The 19,094-nt window shown below is 56.1% G+C and overlaps 1 protein-coding gene across 29 annotated transcripts in view; it reads left to right on the plus strand.

Annotated features, from left to right (window-relative positions):
• The window catches only part of Kif1a (kinesin family member 1A), a 74,759-nt gene that overhangs the window by 17,200 nt on the left and 38,465 nt on the right, over positions 1–19,094 (plus strand). For all 29 annotated transcript variants that reach the window (XM_063236973.1, XM_063236976.1, XM_063236977.1 and 26 more), the window contains exons 2-13: positions 5,997–6,164; positions 9,283–9,359; positions 10,053–10,232; positions 10,685–10,750; positions 11,057–11,235; positions 12,118–12,229; positions 13,345–13,422; positions 13,905–13,970; positions 14,683–14,700; positions 16,958–17,033; positions 18,133–18,211; positions 18,730–18,872. In XM_063236973.1, coding sequence (XP_063093043.1) covers positions 6,059–6,164; positions 9,283–9,359; positions 10,053–10,232; positions 10,685–10,750; positions 11,057–11,235; positions 12,118–12,229; positions 13,345–13,422; positions 13,905–13,970; positions 14,683–14,700; positions 16,958–17,033; positions 18,133–18,211; positions 18,730–18,872 — 1,180 coding nt within the window. In that variant the 5' untranslated portion in view covers positions 5,997–6,058. The remainder of the gene's footprint in view (positions 1–5,996; positions 6,165–9,282; positions 9,360–10,052; positions 10,233–10,684; positions 10,751–11,056; positions 11,236–12,117; positions 12,230–13,344; positions 13,423–13,904; positions 13,971–14,682; positions 14,701–16,957; positions 17,034–18,132; positions 18,212–18,729; positions 18,873–19,094) is intronic.

A 19,094-nucleotide genomic window follows, 5' to 3' on the forward strand; every position in this document is an offset into this window, starting at 1 on the left:
CATACTTGTGAACAACCCATGGATAAACAAGTCAAATAGGGCATTTTAAAATTCTTGAAACAAATGAAAATGGAGACACAGCATAGCCAAACTTAAGGAAGCATTGAGAATCAAACTAAGGGGTTGATAGCTGTTAACATCTATGTCAGAAAAATGGAAGAATCTCAGATAACCTACTGCTGCACATCAAGGAATCAGAAAAACAAGAGAAAATCAAAAAGAAGGAAAAATATAAGACTCAAGTAAATAAAGCAGAGGTAGAAAGGAGATGTTATAATTGACACTACAGAAACACAAAGAATGATCAATTATACACCAAGACATTTAAACGTAGGGGAAATTCCTGGACAAATGCACCTTACAGATTGAATCATGAAGAAATAGTAAACCTTGATAGGCTGATAACAAATACCAAAATTGAATCAGTAATAAAAAGCCTTCTCTCAAAGAAAAGCCCAGGAGCAGATGGCTTCACTGCTGACTTCTACCAAATATTTAAATAAGTAAAGCCAAGTCTCTTTAAATTATTCCAAAAAAATAGAGGAGGAAGAAATTTTCCAAACACATTCTTTGAGGTCAGCATTACCCTAAAATACATACACATCCCCTGAAAGCAAGAAAGCAATTCCAATTACAGCTGCCAACTCCCCCCAAAAATTCTGGGAATAAAGTTTCAACTAAAGAAGTAAAAGAACTTTATAATGAAAATTATAAAACATTGATGAAAGAATTTAAAAGGCATCTGTATTCACTGATTGGAAGAGTCAATGTTTGTTAAAAATGTATGGACCACCCTAAGCAATCTATGACTCAGTGAAATCACTGTCCACACACCAGTGACCATCCTCACAGAACTAGAAGAAAACAATAAAATCAAAATGGAACATAAAAAAATGAGTCTGGAAAGCCAAAGCCATCTTGAAGAAAACTGGGGAAAGATTTGCACTGCCCAGCTGCAGCGTAGCTGACAAAGCTTTTGCAGGAAATGCCAGGCACTGGCATGTTCAGAGACACAGACCAGCAGAACAGCATACACTGCCCAGAGGGAAATCTGTGCATACTGCAGCCAACCAATGTTTGCCAAAGATGCTAGGAAGAGTCTGGAGGGGGAAAGGGCGGCCTTTCCAGCAAACGCTGTTGGGGAAATTCGTTATCTACGTGAAGAGAACAAAACAAGGCCCTGCTCGCTCACCCTGTATGAAAACTGAAGCGAAGCAGATTGAAGGCTTCCTTAATCATGGAGCTTGAGGACGGTGACATAGGGACAGTGCTTTAGGATGTGGCAGTGGGCAGCAATTTCTCTTGGAAAAGATGCCAAAGCACGAAACAGAAGCCAGATTGTTGGATGGCATCACATCAGCCTGAACAGCTTCTGCACAGCAGCAGAAGAAACTCACCAGAGTGAACAGAACAGAAGAAAATGTCTGCAGATTCTACATCTGATGGGGTTGATGCAAGACTCCAAGAACTCAGTAGCAAGACACTAACAGCCCAACTCAGAACTGGGCAGAAGACCTAAATGGATGTTTCTTAAAAAGATGTATACACAGTCAGCGGGTACCCGAGAAGCAAAGACACCACAAATGCTCAGCATCGCTGGTGATCAGGGAGATGCGAATCAAAGCTGCCGGGTGACTGCCTCATCTCCTAAGCCTGGCTGGTATCAGAAAGACAAAAGATGGCAAGCACTGGCAAGGCTCTAAAGCAGAGGGCCTCTGCGCTCTGGTGGGAGGAATGCAAACCACTACAGCTGTTTTGGAAAATGGTCCTGCAATGGTGGTGAACCTTGTAGCACTTTTGGTGTAAGTTTGGCTGTGCATGTGCCATCATTTGCCACCATTATAGAGGTTCCTCAAAAATTTAAAAAAATCCCATATAATTCTACCACTGTCCTGGGTCTGTATCTAGGGAAATGAAATTCATTTGCTGAAGAGACAGCTATGTTACCATACTCACTGCAGCACTATTCTCAATGGCCAAGAAATCCCACCCAAGCATCCAGCAGCTGATGAATGGATAAGGAAAATGTGGCGCATGTACACAGTGGAATATTATGCAGCTACAAAAGGATAAAGTCTTGTTACAGTGAATCAGGTACAGAAAGACAAATGCTGCATGGCCTCCCTCATTTGTGGAACCTAGGCTGACTTCATAGAAGATGAAAGTAGAATGAAGGTCACCAGGGCTGGGGTGAGGGGAGGGAACAGTTGATAAATGGGTACTGAATTATAGTTAGAAGCAAAAAGTTGTGTTGTGCTGTTTTATAGTAGGGCGAGTACAGCTAATACTGCAAAAAGCTAGAAGAAAGGATTTTGAAAGTTTTTGCCATAAATGGTAAATGTTGGAGAAGCTACAAGAGGTGACTGAAAAATGCAGCGAACTTTTAGGTTAAACATTTATTACACTAAAATTCGCGTCACCATTAATCCTTCTCAGAATCTTTCCCCTCCCTTGGAATGTGCTCCTCCCATTGTCCCACTGCTTTCTGAAGCAGTTCTGGAGTCCTCTTCAGAGTCATCAGAGGTGTCATCAAAGATACAGTGACTGCTGCCTGTGAGCGCCCGCCATGCATGGAGGGCAGCTCGTAGCTACAGGACGCTGCGTTCTCCACTACCTTATTCACTGGGCCTGGCGCAGTACAGGTTTTGGCTCCTCCCCATCATCCAAATGACCTGGAAAGGGAGACAGTGTGAGTGCATTCAGGCAGCAATTAAAGAATGAGGACAGGCAGGACTGCCTCAGAGGGCGGCCAGAGCAGTGGGATGTGTTCCGAGTGAGGGGAGGATGTAGAAGGGGATTGATGGAAATATGTTCTTTAACAAATTTTTAAATTTCACACATACCATATTTTCGATAACACCTCATAACTTTAATTTCATTTAATCATTGCATAGTGCATCAAAGTATCACATTACATATCAATATGTACAATTTTTATGTTGCATGTGTTGGTTAAAATTAATAAATAATAAAACCCAAAATGGAAAAATCTGGCCTGGCAATGTTTTCCTCAGAGGATGTAGTCTGTATTGAGTTGGGCTGTATTTTACTCCTTTGTTGCCATCTGTTGGATTAACACAAGGTAGTTTACAGTTTCTTGGCCTTGTATTGACCTGTGAGCCGTACATTACTGTTCTCCTGTTGAGCGGTTGCTGTGGCAGTTGAAGCCGCCTCCCTCCATCTAAAGGGGCGCTGGCCCATCGGCCTGTTTGTGGCAAGGCCCTGCACACTCATCTCCCAGCTTCATCGTTTCTGCTGAGACATCCCCTGGGGGTGTGCTTTTTCCGTCATTTCTCATGTCTGTGGTTTTCGGCAGCCTTATTGTGACGAGCCTCCCGGTGTGGGTTTGATGGTGTCTCACGTGTGTTGTATTTGCAGGGCTTCTTGAGTCTGGGGTGTTGACATAATCCAGCAGCTTTAAACAGTTCATGTCATTCCCTTAAAGTGCTGCCTCTCCTCTGTCTGGGTTCATGCAGGCTGCTTTTTAAAACGTCGAAGGCTGGGAGCCTTTTGAGGAACAGATCGATTCCTCCCACCCGGAGGCCGGAGGTCCAGCCCAGGAAGGCTCAGCGTTGGGACCACGGTGGCCCTCTCCTGCCGTGTCCTCATGTGACAGTGGTGGAAGAATCTTTGTTCCATCCCTCAACCTACTCACTCGCGGGGTCCTGTCGCCTAATGCCATGGCTTTGGGATGAGGATGTGGGAGGCACACAGACATTCATGCCACCAAATCCCTATCCCGTTTCTCTCCACTTAGGATTCCACCTGTGTGCCCTTAGACATTGCCCTGTGTCCCTTTTTTCCTCTGGCTTCTGGAGTTTCCATTATTTCTTCCCTGCTTATTTTTGTTTTTGCAATGCTGGGGGTTGAACCCAGGTCCTTGCACATGCTATGCTACATGCCAGTGGGCCCTCTGGTCTGAGTTTTCCATTGCCTGTCGTTCGTCCCTTAACTCTGCCTTCAGCTGTCTGACCTCCTCAGGTCTCAGTTTCTGTTGTTCAGTTCTAGAATTTCCACTGGATTCTTTTATCACTCTTGACCCTCTGGCAAAGTTCCCCATATTCCCATGTATTTTTTCGGTTTTTCTTGTACTTTGAACATAGTAGTCGTGGGTATTTTAAAGTTGCTCTCAGGGCTTGCAGATCCAGCCTGCTGTGTCACTGTCTGCGTGGGGTTTTCCTGGAGAAGCCAAGCTCCTGCCTGGTTCCCAGCCCCCACACTGTGGGGACCCCATGGGCTTTTAGAGGCTTCTTGCTTGGCTTCCTGCGTCTTATGCCTTGTGTCCTTGCTTGGAGTCCAGCAGATGTCTGGAGGACGAGCTGGCCTTTCTTCTCTCAGCACCCGCCTCTCATCTGATTCTCCCAGCACAACTCTGCCAGTCCCTTGGCAATGGCCTCTGCCTGGGAGGACTGCAGATCCCAGCCTGTGTGCCCGGAATGCAGACAGTGGGAGGGTGCTGAGGGTGCCACCCCCACCGTGCAACCCAGCTCTGCTCTCACTGCTGGTCTGCCTGCTCCAGCACTCTGACTCCCACAGGCCAAATTGGCCCTTCAGCCAACTTCCCTGGCCTCAGCCTGCCACACCACCCCACCCCCACCCCCGGGCCGAGGTCCTTTCCTCTGCCAACTTCCTGTTAGTGTGTCCTCTGTCCCCGAGCAGTGAACAGGGACCCCTGTGTTCCCACAGTGCTCCTAAGGAGAGAGCTCTTGCTTTCTCTGTAGTGTGCAGTAGCCGCTTGTCCTGCACCAGCCCAGCCTGGTCCCCCAGTACCTTTCACACATGTGTGTGCATGTGCTTGCATGCATGTGTCTGGCTGTGAACATACCCTAGCTCCGTGGAGTGGGTGTAACTTCTGGGTGTTGGTGAACTTCTGGACACCCACTGGAGAGTCCATTAGCGGAGGGAAAGTCCTGTCCCAGGGCCAAGGGCTCTGCAGTGTCCTGGGAATGGGCACTGGATGGCAGAGTCTGGAGCTGAGGCCTTGAATCTGCATTGGCCCAGGCCAGGCCTGTACTGTGCTCCTCATCCCTTGATCCTGGCTCAGGCGCTGTGCGCTGGTCACAGAGGGGCCAGAAACCTGGGAAAGGGGGCCTTTCAGAGTCCCCTAGGGTAGCCACAATGATGGGGAGCACGAAGCAGAAGCGTACGTTTTCAGAGTGGGACTGGGAACTCTCAGTGTGTGAGGGGCTTCAGAGCCCACCCTTTTCCTTTGCTCTGCTTGGATGCCTCTGGCGATGGGGAGCTCAGCACACACTAGATGCCTGGGTCAGGTTTAGATAGCTGTAGTGGACACCCCCAGAATCTGCTGTAGGTTGGGAGGAATGAACACTGTTCGCTGGAGGTCTGGCCACTGCTGCACCTCACATCTTCTGCGTGGAGCCTCATCCTTCAGACTCCAGGACCTTTGGGTGAAGCAGCTCCACAGCCTACCCAGGAGCCAGCCCGAGAGACCCTCCAAGGGGCTGCTGCTTCGTAGTTCAGGGGCCAGTTTTAAGCAGCGAATCACTTTGGGGTGGCCGGCCTCGCCCCTGCTAGTTTGCATTTCTGTATACTGAGGCCAAGGTTGATGTCACATAGCTGGGGACACAAGTCCTGAATCTGTGGCTCCCCCAAGCTCCCTGATTCATGCTGGCTATACTGGGCCACTGTTGCTTGGGGCCAGACTGCTCCAGCCACTGACAACTACCCTGGCCTGTCACAGAGGATGCCCTTCCTGAGAGGCTGCTTGAGTTGAGGTGCACCTTGGCAAGGCCACTGTAACAGTGGTCACCTGCTATTTCTTGCGTGAGGCTCATTCAGCACTTCTCTTCTCTGGGCTCTGTGCTGTTGAAAGTCACCACTTCTCACCGGAAGTTCCTGTTCTGGTGGGCTAGTACCTTGTACATGTCATTAGGTTTAAATGGAACAGGAAGTCCCATGCATGGTTCAGCCAGCAACCAAGCTCCCACTCAGCCTCTCTGGATCCCACTTCTAATTCCAGGTTCCCTTTTTCTCAGGTGTCCTCTGCCTTCGTTGGAGCTCCTGCCACTGCTGGGAGTGACCAACTGAGGCTGCAGAGATGGCCGGGGCCTCGGTGAAGGTGGCGGTGCGTGTCCGCCCCTTCAACTCCCGGGAGATGAGCCGTGACTCCAAGTGCATCATCCAGATGTCGGGAAGCACCACAAGTGAGTACAGACTCAGCTGGGTAGGGTGCTCCAATGCCGCATGCCACTGGCCAGCCCCGAGCCCTCTGTGCCAACGCCCTGCGTGAGTGCTGTTGTAACAGACCACTTAGAACCACTCGTGTCCCAGAATCCTGGAGGTGGAAGTCGGGCCCGGTGGCTGCACTGCCTGTCTCTGCCTCTGCTGCTGTGTGTGTCTGAGTTTCCACACAGCCTCATTGTGAGGACCTGGATTCCACCTAAATCCTGTTCGCCTCATCTAAACAGCTGACCACGTTTTTTGTTTTTGTGATACTAGAGATCAGACCCAGGGCCTTTGCACTGAGCTACAACCCAGCCTTCTTTTTATTTTATTTTGAGACAGAGTTTTGCTAAGTTGCTAAATCATCACTAGGCTCGAATTTGTGATGCTCCTGCCTCGGCCTCTGAGAGTGCCAGCATTACAAACATGCCAGCATGCCTGGTTCGGCTCCCTTTTTAAACCCTGTTTCCAGATCAAGCCATGCTCTTCATCCCTGAAGTGCAGATTGGAGGACACACTGTTTAGCTCAGCACACACAGCTCCTGCCCTGGCTTCCCCCATGCCCATTCTTTCTCTGTTTCTTCTTGTGAGCCACTGGCCCTCTGATATTCAGGAAGCCTGGGCAAATGTGAGGGAAGGGCCGGGAAGAGAGAACAGCAATGTCCAGTGACCAAGCAGACAGCACCCCACCCCCCATCACTGAGCTCCTAAGCACCAGGATTCGCCAGCCAGGGGTGGGATAAAGGGACTGGCATCTGAGCTTCCTCTTCTCTGTCTTCCACTGGAAAAGGCATGCAGTGAGGTGTTGCTAGGTGCAGATACCCAGGGACTCAGTGGTCCCCATCTCTGTGCCCTCTGTTCCTTCCTTCCACTATGGGGAGCCACTGGCCTGGCCCTGACACCATGGTGGCTCAAGCCTGGTTTGAGGTCCTGTGTAGACTCGTTCTGCATCCGGGCTATGTATGCTGGCAGATGTCTGCCCTGAAGTTCGCAGGCCGTTTCATGAGGGTGAGAATCAGCTGCCACCTTGGTTCTGTGGCTGTCTGGGCTCCGTGTGGACCCAGGTCTTGTCTTGCCATCACCCTGTGCTATGATAGCAAGTGGTTGGCACCAACAGTCTCCTGGTTATTGGGCATGGGAGGAAGGCAGGGCCTCACCACCCATGACACCAGCCGTCGCAGCCTCCTATCCTGTGGACCTTGGACTCCAAAGCGTGCCTGGGGCAGGGCCTTCTGCTCTGCAGGAAGGGCTGCCCGATGTCACTCATGCCTACTGAGGACCTCGAAGACCCACTGTCCTGTAACCTTACTCTGTGTGAGAAGCCCCAGACCCCACAGCTCTGAGCCAACTGGGTCGCCATGATAGTTGCTCCTGCCACAGACCTAGGACTGGCCTGGGCATCAGCAGTGGCTGCCCTGCCCTTTCCTCTCTGCAGCCCACATCCTTGCTTACAGAAGGGCAGACGTGGGAACTTCTAGAAGCCTCTGCTCAGCCCTGGTGACAGATCTCCCAGGCACACCAGAGAATCAGTCCGATGGTGGGGCCAGCCGCTATGCTCCCTGCTCTCTGGCTGGCACCCTGGCTAGTGCCCTCAGTTTTCCTGTCTGTGCTGTAGAATTCTTCCCTGACTTTGGTCACTTCTGAGCCCTTGGCCACACAGGGACACCCTGGGGTTGAGAGTGGCCCTGTCCCCACCTCTGCTGTGCAGGCGTGACCTGGGGCCTGGATACTGGTGTGGTCATGGCCAAGACTGGATCCACTCCATGCTCAGATCCACTCGGGATGTCCAAGAGTTGGGCAAGCACAGCAGGGAGATGGTGCTGTCACAAACTGAATGGCTGAAACTGTTGCCCCATTGCCTAGAGCCCAGGGGTGGAGACCAGGCTACAACAGAGTCCCTAGGGTTGCCTTCTAGAGCAGATGGGGTCTTTCAGCATTTGGTGGCTGAAGTCTGAGGCTCAGGGGCCTCAGGCTTAGTGTTTGTGAGGTCTTGTCCCAGTTTGTACATGGTGATATGTGTCTCCCCGAATCCTTGTCTGGGTTGGGTGCTCTGATCTCTTCCATTTCCCATTAACCCTCAAGGCCCCCAGAGGTCCTCACCCTCATGGCCTCTTCCAGGCCTGTCACTCCCAAGGTCTCACCTCTAGATACCACCTCCACAGGGTCCTGGGGTCATGGCTGTGTCTGCATGGGTTCTGTTGCCTGGCAGCAGCTTTGTCCCTCGCTTTGTGTGCTGCTGGCTGCAGGGGACATTGAGACCTTGGGAGCGCTGCTGAGTCAAGTTCATTTCCCACCAATACACAATACCTGGCCCGCCCCCACCATCTTTCCCTCTGGGTGGCCATCCTTCCTGCTGAGTGGCTGTCCTGTGCAGGTCTCCTTTGTGTGTCTTGCCCCAAAAGGGCCCACCTCTGGGCATAGCAGGGCCAGGGTGGGAAGGGTGCAGCTTGTCGAGTGGCCTGATTTCCCAGCCTCACTCCTGGAACTTCTGCTGGAGGCCTTGGTGAGGGAAGCACCCCCAGAGGACCCCACTATCTCAGTGGGAGGGAGGCTGTCTGCCCATGCCAGACCTGGGCAACACAGGGTTCCAGTGAGGCTATTTCCTCTCTGGGGCTTTGGACCCCATCTGTAATGATAGAGTGTGTTTCCAGTCACCCACCTGAGCTGGGGGTGGGAAAGGGTCAGACAGGTGCCAGGCCTGAGGAACCGTCAGGTGGGGAGCCGGGGATTCTCCCGATGGCCACTTGCAGTTTGAGCCTGTGAACTCTTCCTGCTCAGCTTGGGGACCACCTGTGGGAGGGCACTACCGTAGGTTGTGGGAAGGAATGACCTGGTCAGACGCAACTGGAAAACAGTGTAGGGCTCTGCAGGCCCAGCCTGGTGATGGTCATGGGCATCTATGGGCAGCAGAGGCCACCACAGAGAGAGGCGCAGAGACAGCTCACCCCCTAGAGTGAAGCTCTGATCCCTCAGCATGAGGATGGGGTTTGCCTGGAACCAAAGAACTCTGAGGTCCTGGCTTCTTGCACGGTGTACAAACTCTGGCAGGCTGGGTCCCCAGCTTGGTGCTAACCACCTGCCCATGTCCTCTCCCCACAGCCATTGTCAACCCCAAGCAGCCCAAGGAGACACCCAAGAGCTTCAGCTTCGACTACTCCTACTGGTCACACACCTCGGTGAGCCAGGGCTGGGGCAAGCAGGCTGACAGCATGGACACTGCCCTGCCCTGCCCAGTGTTGGCCTTCCTGAGTCCTTGGCCTCCCCGAGCCGCACAGTTCCCTCTGAGCAGAATGACAACCACCTTGTTTCCTGAGGGTTGCCTGCAGTTAACACACGTGCTGCCAGGACTGAGGGACAGGAATGTCCATTTGCCAGCTGGGGTCTCCACTTGCTTCACATCCCAAATCAGAAAAACCCATAGCTGAACCCAGGGATTCGCCTCCCACCACATGTCCAGTGCCCCACTGACCCCTGCCCTGTCCTCCTTGTAGTCCTTTTAAATCCCTCAGCACTACCCATCACATTTCTACGACACCCTCATGTCTCCAAGCACCTGACCCCCCACTTCCATCCAATCTGACTTCCTCCTAGGGTGACGCTGCCCCCTATCCTTTGGTCAGCACCATTGCCCAGCTGGGTCCCTGTGCCCACCCTCCCCATGTCATCCCTGCCACTGACACCCTGGCTGGCTCTGCTAGGATGTCCCCACCCTGTCCCAGATGCTTCCCATTCTTCACTTGTGATCCACAAGGCCCTTGCCAGACAGGACTGGCTTGGGTGGGCTCCTCTCCCCATGGTGCTGTGCAGCCAGCTGGGCATTGGGCCCATGGCCATGGAGCCTCCTGCAGCCACACCTCTCCCACCCGCAGCCCGAGGACATCAACTATGCCTCACAGAAGCAGGTGTACCGCGACATTGGGGAGGAGATGCTGCAGCACGCCTTCGAGGGCTACAACGTGTGCATCTTTGCCTATGGGCAGACGGGTGCCGGCAAGTCCTACACCATGATGGGCAAGCAGGAGAAGGACCAGCAGGGCATCATCCCCCAGGCATGGGCACAGTGGGCAGGGAGGGGCGACTTGGTGGAGCACTGGGGGGCCGTAAGGGGACTGACCCTGCATGGGGTGGCTCAATTCTTGAGGGGCTGGGAGGGCTGGGGCAGGAAGTTGAGTCCGGGGCCTAGGATGACCTAGCACTGAGTCATTGGCAGCCCCTGGGATGCCCCCCCCACCCTTCCTGAGCCACTCACTGCCCATCACAGGGCCTGGGGAGAAAGTGGGGTCCTCATGGGATGGTGCGCCAGCCCCCCATGCAGATAAGGACAGGGCGGCGGCAGATGACCCATACAAAGGTCAGGTGCCAGCGGGACCAGGGTTGGCTACAGCCCTCCTGGTGCCTGCACTGTGATGGGGGCCTGGGTGCCAATGGTGCCACAGGAGCATGGCTCCAGGAGGCCACCAGCCAGCCCTTGCTCGCTGACCATGTGCCCCTGTCCTCATAGCTCTGTGAAGACCTCTTCTCTCGGATCAACGACACAACCAACGACAACATGTCCTACTCAGTGGAGGTAGGCCTGCTGCCCCTCTATACCCCATGAGGCTGGCTGCCTGCTATGCAGGATTCCGAGGCTTCCCAGGCACAGGGTGACAGTTGACATGGGCTGAGCACTTGCCCTGTGCCTAGCACACCGCAGAGCTTTGGGGTCAGAGTGACGCCAGGGGCAGGGGCTGCAGGGTGTGGCCTGGAGAGAGCCAGTAGGAGACCATGTGCTGACACCCACTTGTGTGAGCCCATGGGCCTGGTCCTCAGTGCCCTCAGCTTCCTGCTGGGCTGTGTGTCACCTCGATGTCCCTGATGCCCTCCTGCCCCGCAGGTCAGCTACATGGAGATCTACTGTGAGCGTGTCCGCGACCTCCTGAACCCCAAAAACAAGGGCAACCTGCGTGTGAGGGAGCACCCCTTGCTGGGGCCCTATGTGGAAGACCTCTCTAAGCTGGCTGTCACCTCCTACAATGACATCCAGGACCTCATGGACTCAGGGAACAAGGCCAGGTGCGTGGGAGGCTACTCACCGGCCCTCTGGTCTCTGCTGGCCTGGTTTTTGGGATCTGCAGGTGTCCTGATGGCCCTGGCAGTCCTCTGAGAAGGTGCAATCCTGGGCATGAGGCCAGCAAGGTGAGGCCCTGGGTCCCTGTGGGAGGGTCCGTGTTACCACCGTTAGAACTGCTCCTCTGAGGGCCATGGCCCCATGGCTATGGGGGCAAGAAGGGTCAGCAGCAGCTGCTTCCTGTGGAGTGGATCTGCCAGGTCCAGGAACCAGGGATGTGAGGGTCAGCACGCGGCAATGGGCTCGCAGGATGTGTCTACTGCCCAGCATGAACAGTGCACCCGCCTCGGCTACCGCTGCCTTGGGCCTCTTTCCTAGGATACTCTGGTTGTCATGCAACAGTAGACCCTCCTCCGTGCCACTTGGGGGCTCAGGGGAGGGTGAGGTGATTGTTCATGCTGCCCTGAGCTCCTGAACACTGTGGCAGCCCCGGATATTCTTCCCTGGCCTCTGGAAGCCCCTGTGGGTCTCTGTGACCCCTGGTCCCTGGGCAAACCCTGGGCCACACACACAGTGGACTGAGTCTTGGGGAGATTTTCCTAAGGACCCCAGCGGGTTGAGCAGCACCTGAGCAGCCTAGGCTCCTCAGGAAGTCTTTGGAGTCTATCCCCCTATGACCATATCCCCCAAGACCCCTGCAGGTCGAGGACCTCTGTGGTGGGCCAGCAGAGGCCGTGCTGGTGGAGGGAGGCATAGCTATCCCCAGGCCAGCAGAGCAGCCTCACAGGCTAGGGCTCTGAGGCCCAATGACCTGGTCCCAAGTTGGCACTGCGATCCCAGTGCTGACTACAGGGCAAGCAGTGACCTCAGGTGGCTTCCGGTTCTAGGACTGTGGCGGCCACAAACATGAACGAGACCAGCAGCCGCTCTCACGCCGTCTTCAACATCATCTTCACCCAGAAGCGTCACGATGCGGAGACCAATATCACCACGGAGAAGGTGAGCTGGGGGTGCAGGGCGCGGTGCCCCAAGGGTGATGCTGGGGTGGCCTGGGGGGACTGTAGCTAGGCAAGGGCAGCAAACCAGATGCTGGCTCCCGGAATGTGGGCAGCATCCTGTGAGGCCCACCTCATCACAGTGTGGGGTCGCCTGGGCGCACAAGGCCTTAGGTCCCAGGGTCCGGCCTCTCTACCTCCCACCAGTGGAGGGAAGATTACTGAGTGCCCTACATGCAACAGGGCTGGAACAAGGCGGCCCTGCCCTGCAGCACAGCACAGGTGAGCAGCGGGTTGTGCCAGTGGCCACCCAAGAGGTGTCCGTGGCCCTTGGTGCAGGCTGGTAGGGCAGCCATTCCTGCCCGCACTAGGGCCTCCAGTGGGTGCTGGCATCTCCAGGCACAAAGACACCCTGTGTTGGAGGACTCTGCCCTGCTGCATCTGCCCACATGCCTGGTGTGCTCAGTGCACAGGGCAGGGCTTTTCTGCCCACATGCCAAGCTATGTGCCCTTGAAAGGGTAGCTCGGGGTCACTGAGCCTCTTGTCCATGGCTGTGCCTTTCTGTCCCCTTCTTCTTCTGCCCCTGAGGGCCAGGGGTGGTTGGGGTCGTGCTGTCCCCTCCGCCACCTTCCAAGGTGGGAGTTGCCCTTGGGGCTGGGCAAAGTCTGAGCTAGGCCCTGATAGTGCTGGCACCTCAGTCTGGTGTCATCCTCCTGACTGTGACAGTGGACAAAGAGGGGAGGCCCAGAAAAGCTGGGGAGGGCCTGGGGCCGGTGGGGCCTGTCCAGTTGGTGCCAGATCAGCTGGGGCCACCAGGGTCCCACTGCATCCACGGCCTGTTAGATGTCCTGCGGCTCGCAAGGGCTGAGCCTCCTTGGATGCTCGTGACCACTTCTCTGCAGACTCTAGGGGGAGCTGGGGGACAGCCAGGTCCTCTGAGGTGCCATCTGTGAAAGCATGAGCATGCATAGAGCCTTGCTCTGTTGCACGAAGAGCAGCTAGGAGACGGGTGGGCAATGGGCCTTGGGCAGGGCCTGGCTATGGCTCCACAGAGGCTTTGGGGCCCTCGCTGAGGGAGCAGATGCCTTGCTCAGCCCCTCATGGCATCCACCTTCCAGGTGAGCAAGATCAGCCTGGTGGACCTGGCCGGGAGCGAGCGGGCTGACTCCACTGGTGCCAAGGGCACACGCCTCAAGGTAGGGCTGTGGCACCAGGGCCCTCATAAACAGTGGGTTGCCGGGGAGGCCAGGCTGGGCAGGGCAGGAGGACAAGGGGTACCAGCTAAGGTGAGCAAGGCCCAAGGCCTTGCTGGATGCAGTCCTCTGCAGGGCCTTCACAGCCCTCCCATGAGGAATGCAGGCCTCCCATTTCCTGTACCTGTTTTTGACCCCCGCTGTGCTCTGTGACTGGGATGGGGCCCTGGAAGTTGTACCAGGTGGGGATGTGTGTCATGTTGTTAGGATGCCCACGGAGCTAAGAGACACACTGGGCAAATGGCATCCCTGGCTGGGGGGCCTCCAACTAACTTCCTGTTTCAAAATCCCCTGCCCTTGGTGGCCCTGGAGGTCAGCAGTACAGGTTGGGGCTCAAGCCTAGGCAATGAGCTGGGCCCGGGGGACCACAGTGGAGCCAGAAGCTCCTGATGCCTCCTGACCTCAGCTGCCTTTTCCACACATAGGAAGGCGCCAATATCAACAAGTCCTTGACCACACTCGGCAAGGTCATCTCTGCCCTGGCAGAAATGGTGAGTCTGTTTGGCCTCCAGAGCTGGGTCAGCAGGATAGACTGAGGGGGTGGCCTTTTATATGTGCTCTCCAAGGAAGGGGCAAGGGCCTGGCTTCCCTGGGTGTAGGACCATCTCTGGTGAGATGGCCAGGGTACACAGGAAAGCCGGAGATGGGAGTAGTGCCAGGCTGAAGATGGAAGAGGGGCATTTGTATTCCCCAGAGCCTCAGTTTCCCCACCTGTGAAATGAGAGTGTGCGCCTTCCTCAGAGGGGCCTTTTGAGGGTCTGCATGGGTCATGGTGAGCAAGACAGTAGTCAGCTCTGATCTGGCCATTCTGAGGGGTGGCCATGGTTCTCAGAGGGAAGGCTGGACAGAGGTTCATTCTGGCCATTCTGAGGGGTGGCCATGGTTCTCAGAGGGAAGGATGGTCCTAGAGGGCAGGTGACCTTTCCTGTTTCCCAGGATGCCAGGCTGCAGGCCAGGAGAATGTGCTCTGCACCTGCCCCTACTCTGAACTTTTGGGCATCAGAGGGTGATTACAGGGTGATGGTCGCCTGAGCGGTGATGCTACCCTCTGACTGCCTGGCTGACAGTGGCCAGGCATGGCTGGCAGTGAGAGGTGGACACCTGGTGCAGCCCACGCTGCTGACCTGAGCCAGCCTCTTCCCTGCCCCATGCCCTGGGCCCGGCCTCACTCTAGGTCCTCACACTCTATCCTTTTGTTTCCAGGACTCTGGACCCAACAAGGTGAGCTTCTTCCTTTACCTGAGGGGGAGGGCCTGGGCTCCCACCTGAGCCCTGGGCTCGATCCTCACACTGGGTCCCTGAGGACAGCACAGTCCCCCACCTACTGGGTGCGGGTGTGGAGTTTGGGTAGACAGTAGACACGAAAGCAGAAAAGGAAACACACACAGCTGAGGATTGGAATGGATTCTGTGGAGGAAACAATAGCTGTGAAGGTGGCCTGGTGAAACAGTCCCAGTAGATGGGAAGGTGTCACAGAGGGGGTGGCCTCAGGCAGAGGCCAGAGGCGGACAGCAGGCAGCTGGCTGGGGCAGCATCCAGGCCACTCTCCCATGTCACTGGATGGGCCAATGTGACATGCAGAGTGGGAGAGGCTGGTGCACATGGGGAGCAATAGGAACAAGGAGAAATAGAGGAAATGTGCACATGGATGTGCAGAACTGTGTGGGGAACAGTGCGGGGAAAGGTGTGGGAAAGTGGGAGAAGTGAGAAGAAGGCGGGCAGCTGTGACACACTGGAGGAGACTGTAGAGAAGTGGAGACTGAGCAAGCGCGCAGAAATGTGGGAACCGCACGGGAAGTGTGTGAGGAGGTGTGGGAAAGTGGGGAAAGTGAGAAGTGTGTAGATTACTGGAAGGCCATGGTAGACTCTGAGGAAGTGTGTGAGGAGGCACGTGAGGAAGTGTGAGAGAAAGTGTGTGAGAGGAAGTGTGAGAGGATGTGTGTGAGAGGAAGTGCATGAGGATGTGTGTGAGGAAGTGTGTGAGTGGAAGTGTGGGGGTGGGTGAGGCCCAGCTGCAGGAGCTCCGTGAGGAGTGCTGGCAGTGTGCGTGAAGCTGTCTGAGGAAGTGTGTAAGATTTGGCAAAGTACATGAGGACCTTGGCTGTGGGCTCCATCAGAGCCTGGACAGTGTGTGGCCCTTGCGGAGCCGAGGTCCTGTGAGAAGGAGGCTGCGACACCCTGCGTGTGTGTCAGGTGCCATCAGGAGCTGAGTATGGACTGGAGCTGCAAGCAGTGTGTTGTGCTGGGGATAGTGGTGGAACTTTGATGGTGCCATGGGGAGCCATATGTGGGTTGTGTGGGGAACAAGAGATGCAGGAAGTTTCTGGGGATGCAGGCAGAGCCTGGTGACAGCGGTGTGAGGACACTGTGGGGCGTGAGAGACATGGGCTCAAGGTGTGAGCACCTGAGTGGGCAATGCGAAGGTCACGTGGTGGATAGTGAATGGAAGTGTGTGGCTTTGTGGGAAGGTGTGATGCTGGGTTGTGACAGGTTTTAAAGAGCTGTGTGGGAAGCATGAGAGGACCCTGAGGCCCTGAGAGAGCCCAAGAGGCAGGGCAGGGAGCTCTGAGGAGGCCTCGCAGGGACTTCAGAGACAGGGACCCAGTGGGGCCTGCCATCACCCCGAGACTGGGATGCGTATGAGGATGGAGGAGTAGGATGGGATGAGGGCGGGTGGGATGAGGGTGCATGTGGGGTGCTTACTTCATGTCACAGGCAGGGAGTGAACCTCAGAAAGCAACAGATCCAGGCGCAAACTAGAAAGTTCCTCCTCTGCCAACCCGGAGAGAGAAATGGGAGCCCTGCACACGAGAGCTTGGGGCACTGCTCAGGGAAGCCAGCGTGGCATCACTGCCCTACTCTGGTGGCACTGTGACCATCCTCGAGCTGGCGTCCCTGTGGCAGGAGGGCACCTGGGACCACTGCCAGCATAGGGATGAGCATGTCCGTTTGTACCCAGGGCAGCGTGCCATTTGCATTGTGGGCTTGGACAGAGCCCGCCCTTGACCCACAGCAACGCTTTTGTGCCCAGGTGGGCGCAGACCAAGGTGGCTGACATGCACGGTGTGTGGAGTCAGGCCAGTCCCTGGCACCTTGGTTTGGGAGCTGCTGTCTGCCTTGGCAGGAGCAGGGCTATGAAGCCACTGTGGGGATAGCAGCAGGCCAGGGAGCCAAGAGAGAAGCCGGGAGCACTGTGGGGATGGGCCTGGAGTGCCACTCTCACTAGTGCCTTTGCCCTTCAGTGAGGGAAGTGGCCACGGGGCTCCAGGCAGATGCCAGCCGCAGCTTGGCCCCTCTGACAATGGAGCGGGTGGCACTGGGCAGTGTCCAAGCTTGGCTAGCTCATTGTGAGGGGAGGTGAGGGTGGCCAGCTGGTCCCTGTCCCAGCCTGGAGCAGAGGGACCTGAAATTGGATGTGAATACACCTTGAGGACGCAGCAGGTCAGTGCAGCCCCAGCCCCCCACTCTGTCCCTACAGAACAAAAAGAAGAAGAAAACAGACTTCATTCCCTACCGAGACTCGGTGCTGACCTGGCTCCTCCGTGAAAACCTGGGTGAGGACTCGTGAGTCCCTGCCCCTGGGGTACCATGGCTTGGGTACAGCCATCTTCCTCCCAGGGTCCCGCAGAGGGGCCTGCGCTTTTCACATAGGGCTGCTCATGCCTCAGCTGTTCCGCAAGGCTGGCCTGGCAGAGTAGGGCAATGGCCAGGCCACATGGCCACCCAGCTTTCATGGCCACCCCCTCCAGGTCTCAGCAGGTACCTGGGCCCCCATGGTCTGGAGTATCCTGCTTGCCTGTTAGGCTGAGTCCCAGGCACAGGAGACATGTAGGGAGGTGGGGCCCATACCAAGCTCCCCCTTCCCAGTGTCCCCAGTGTCCTTGGAGTCCTCAGTGCAGAAGCTGGTGCACAGCTGAGTCCTGGGCTGAACCCCTGAGGGCCTGTGGCCCTCCTTGCTGCTTGGCTGTGCCCCCCCACAGCTGCTGGACCAGCATCCATGTAGGCCTCCCAGATGTAGGCTCTCGGGTTGGTGCCTGACGGGAAAGGACAGTAGTGTCACAGGAACACATGTCTCCTTTCCCTGAGATGTGGCCTGGGGAGCAGGCCGGCCCCCCAGGGTGGGACAGGGAGAACCTATCTTGAGACTGTGCAATGCCCCCGGAGCCATCCCATGGTCACCTCGGTTTCTGTAGGGACACAGGTCTTGGAGATTGAGCACATAAGACCATGTGTCCCCAGCTGGGCATGTAGGTGGCTCCTGAGGGACAGGCAGGATTAGCAGGGCCTTGAGGGCACTGCCACCTCCCCAAGAGGGGACAGGAGCTGCAGGTGTCACACAGTGCAGCCCCGGTCAGGGAAGCAGATGTTAACTGTGGGAAAGAGTGACCAGCACAGCCTTCATCCTGGGGGAAATCCCACGAAGTCCTCCACAGAGAGGGTGGCCTCAGACATGAGGGGAGGTGTGACGGGAGTGCCTCTGGGGGTGATGGGGCAGCAGGGAAGCACAGTCCCGCTGTCTCTGTACCCTGGGTGGGCTGTGACTCAGTTTCCTCTCTGAGCTCAGAGCCCCCATCTGTGAGTGCAGCTGAGATGGCAGGGAGACCCAGGCCCGAGGCTGGGACCCTCTTGCTGATCCTGGTGGCCTTCCCACAGGTGGCAACTCGAGGACAGCGATGGTAGCTGCCCTGAGTCCTGCGGATATCAACTATGATGAGACCCTCAGTACACTGAGGTGCGTTCTTCGGGGACCTGCTCCTCGCCCTACTGGAGGGAGCTTAGGAGCTCCTGTGGGGTGCCCCCGCAGGGCTCACGGATTCTGAGGCTAGAGGTGACTGTATGGGGGCTCCCGGGCTACTCTGTCCCCACTACTCTCAGGGTGCCCTCTGCGACTGTGGGTGGCCCAGCACCCTGAGGGACTAGGGTGGAAAAGCTGCACTGCTGGCCGTGGGGCCTAGCGGAGAAACAGCAGCAGTGCAGCATTGGGCTTGGTGGACTCTGGCTTCTCCGAGCATGTACCCTGGTGCATGTCCTGTGTCTGATGCCACCTGAGCCTTGGTGTCCTCAGATGCCCAGCAAGGGGGGCTGGGTGCACAGTGGCCATCCACAGCACCCCATGAGGAGAGAATGCTCATGGTGCCAGGCTGGGCTGAGGCCGAGTGCACACCCAGGCTGGCTCCCAGGCAGGGCTCTGGGCATGCCAGGGCCGGGCATAGGCCTGCACTTTGGCCCACACCTCCCTCGGCTGCCCAGGTACGCTGACCGGGCCAAGCAGATCCGTTGTAATGCCGTCATCAATGAAGACCCCAACAACAAGCTGATCCGAGAGCTGAAGGATGAGGTGACCCGGCTTCGAGACTTGCTGTACGCCCAGGGTCTTGGTGACATCACGGACAGTGAGTGTCAGCACCCACCAGTGTCCAGGGCTGGGCCTCAGCCTTGTCACACCCTCCCCTAGGGCCCTGCCTGCCAGCTGTGACCAGGCCTGGGAGGAGGGGGAGGAGGAGTGGAAGCAGCCAGGTCCCTGTCCCTGCCCAGCCTCTGCTCCTGTTCCTGTCCTCTGGCAGGCTTCCTCTGGGTGGGAGGTTGAATCTTCCGGCCTTGGCCTGGGTGGAACT

Source organism: Cavia porcellus, unplaced genomic scaffold, assembly GCF_034190915.1.
Source record: "Cavia porcellus strain 051 isolate PalLab524CR breed Dunkin Hartley unplaced genomic scaffold, mCavPor4.1 scaffold_26, whole genome shotgun sequence".
Lineage (NCBI taxonomy): Eukaryota > Metazoa > Chordata > Mammalia > Rodentia > Caviidae > Cavia > Cavia porcellus.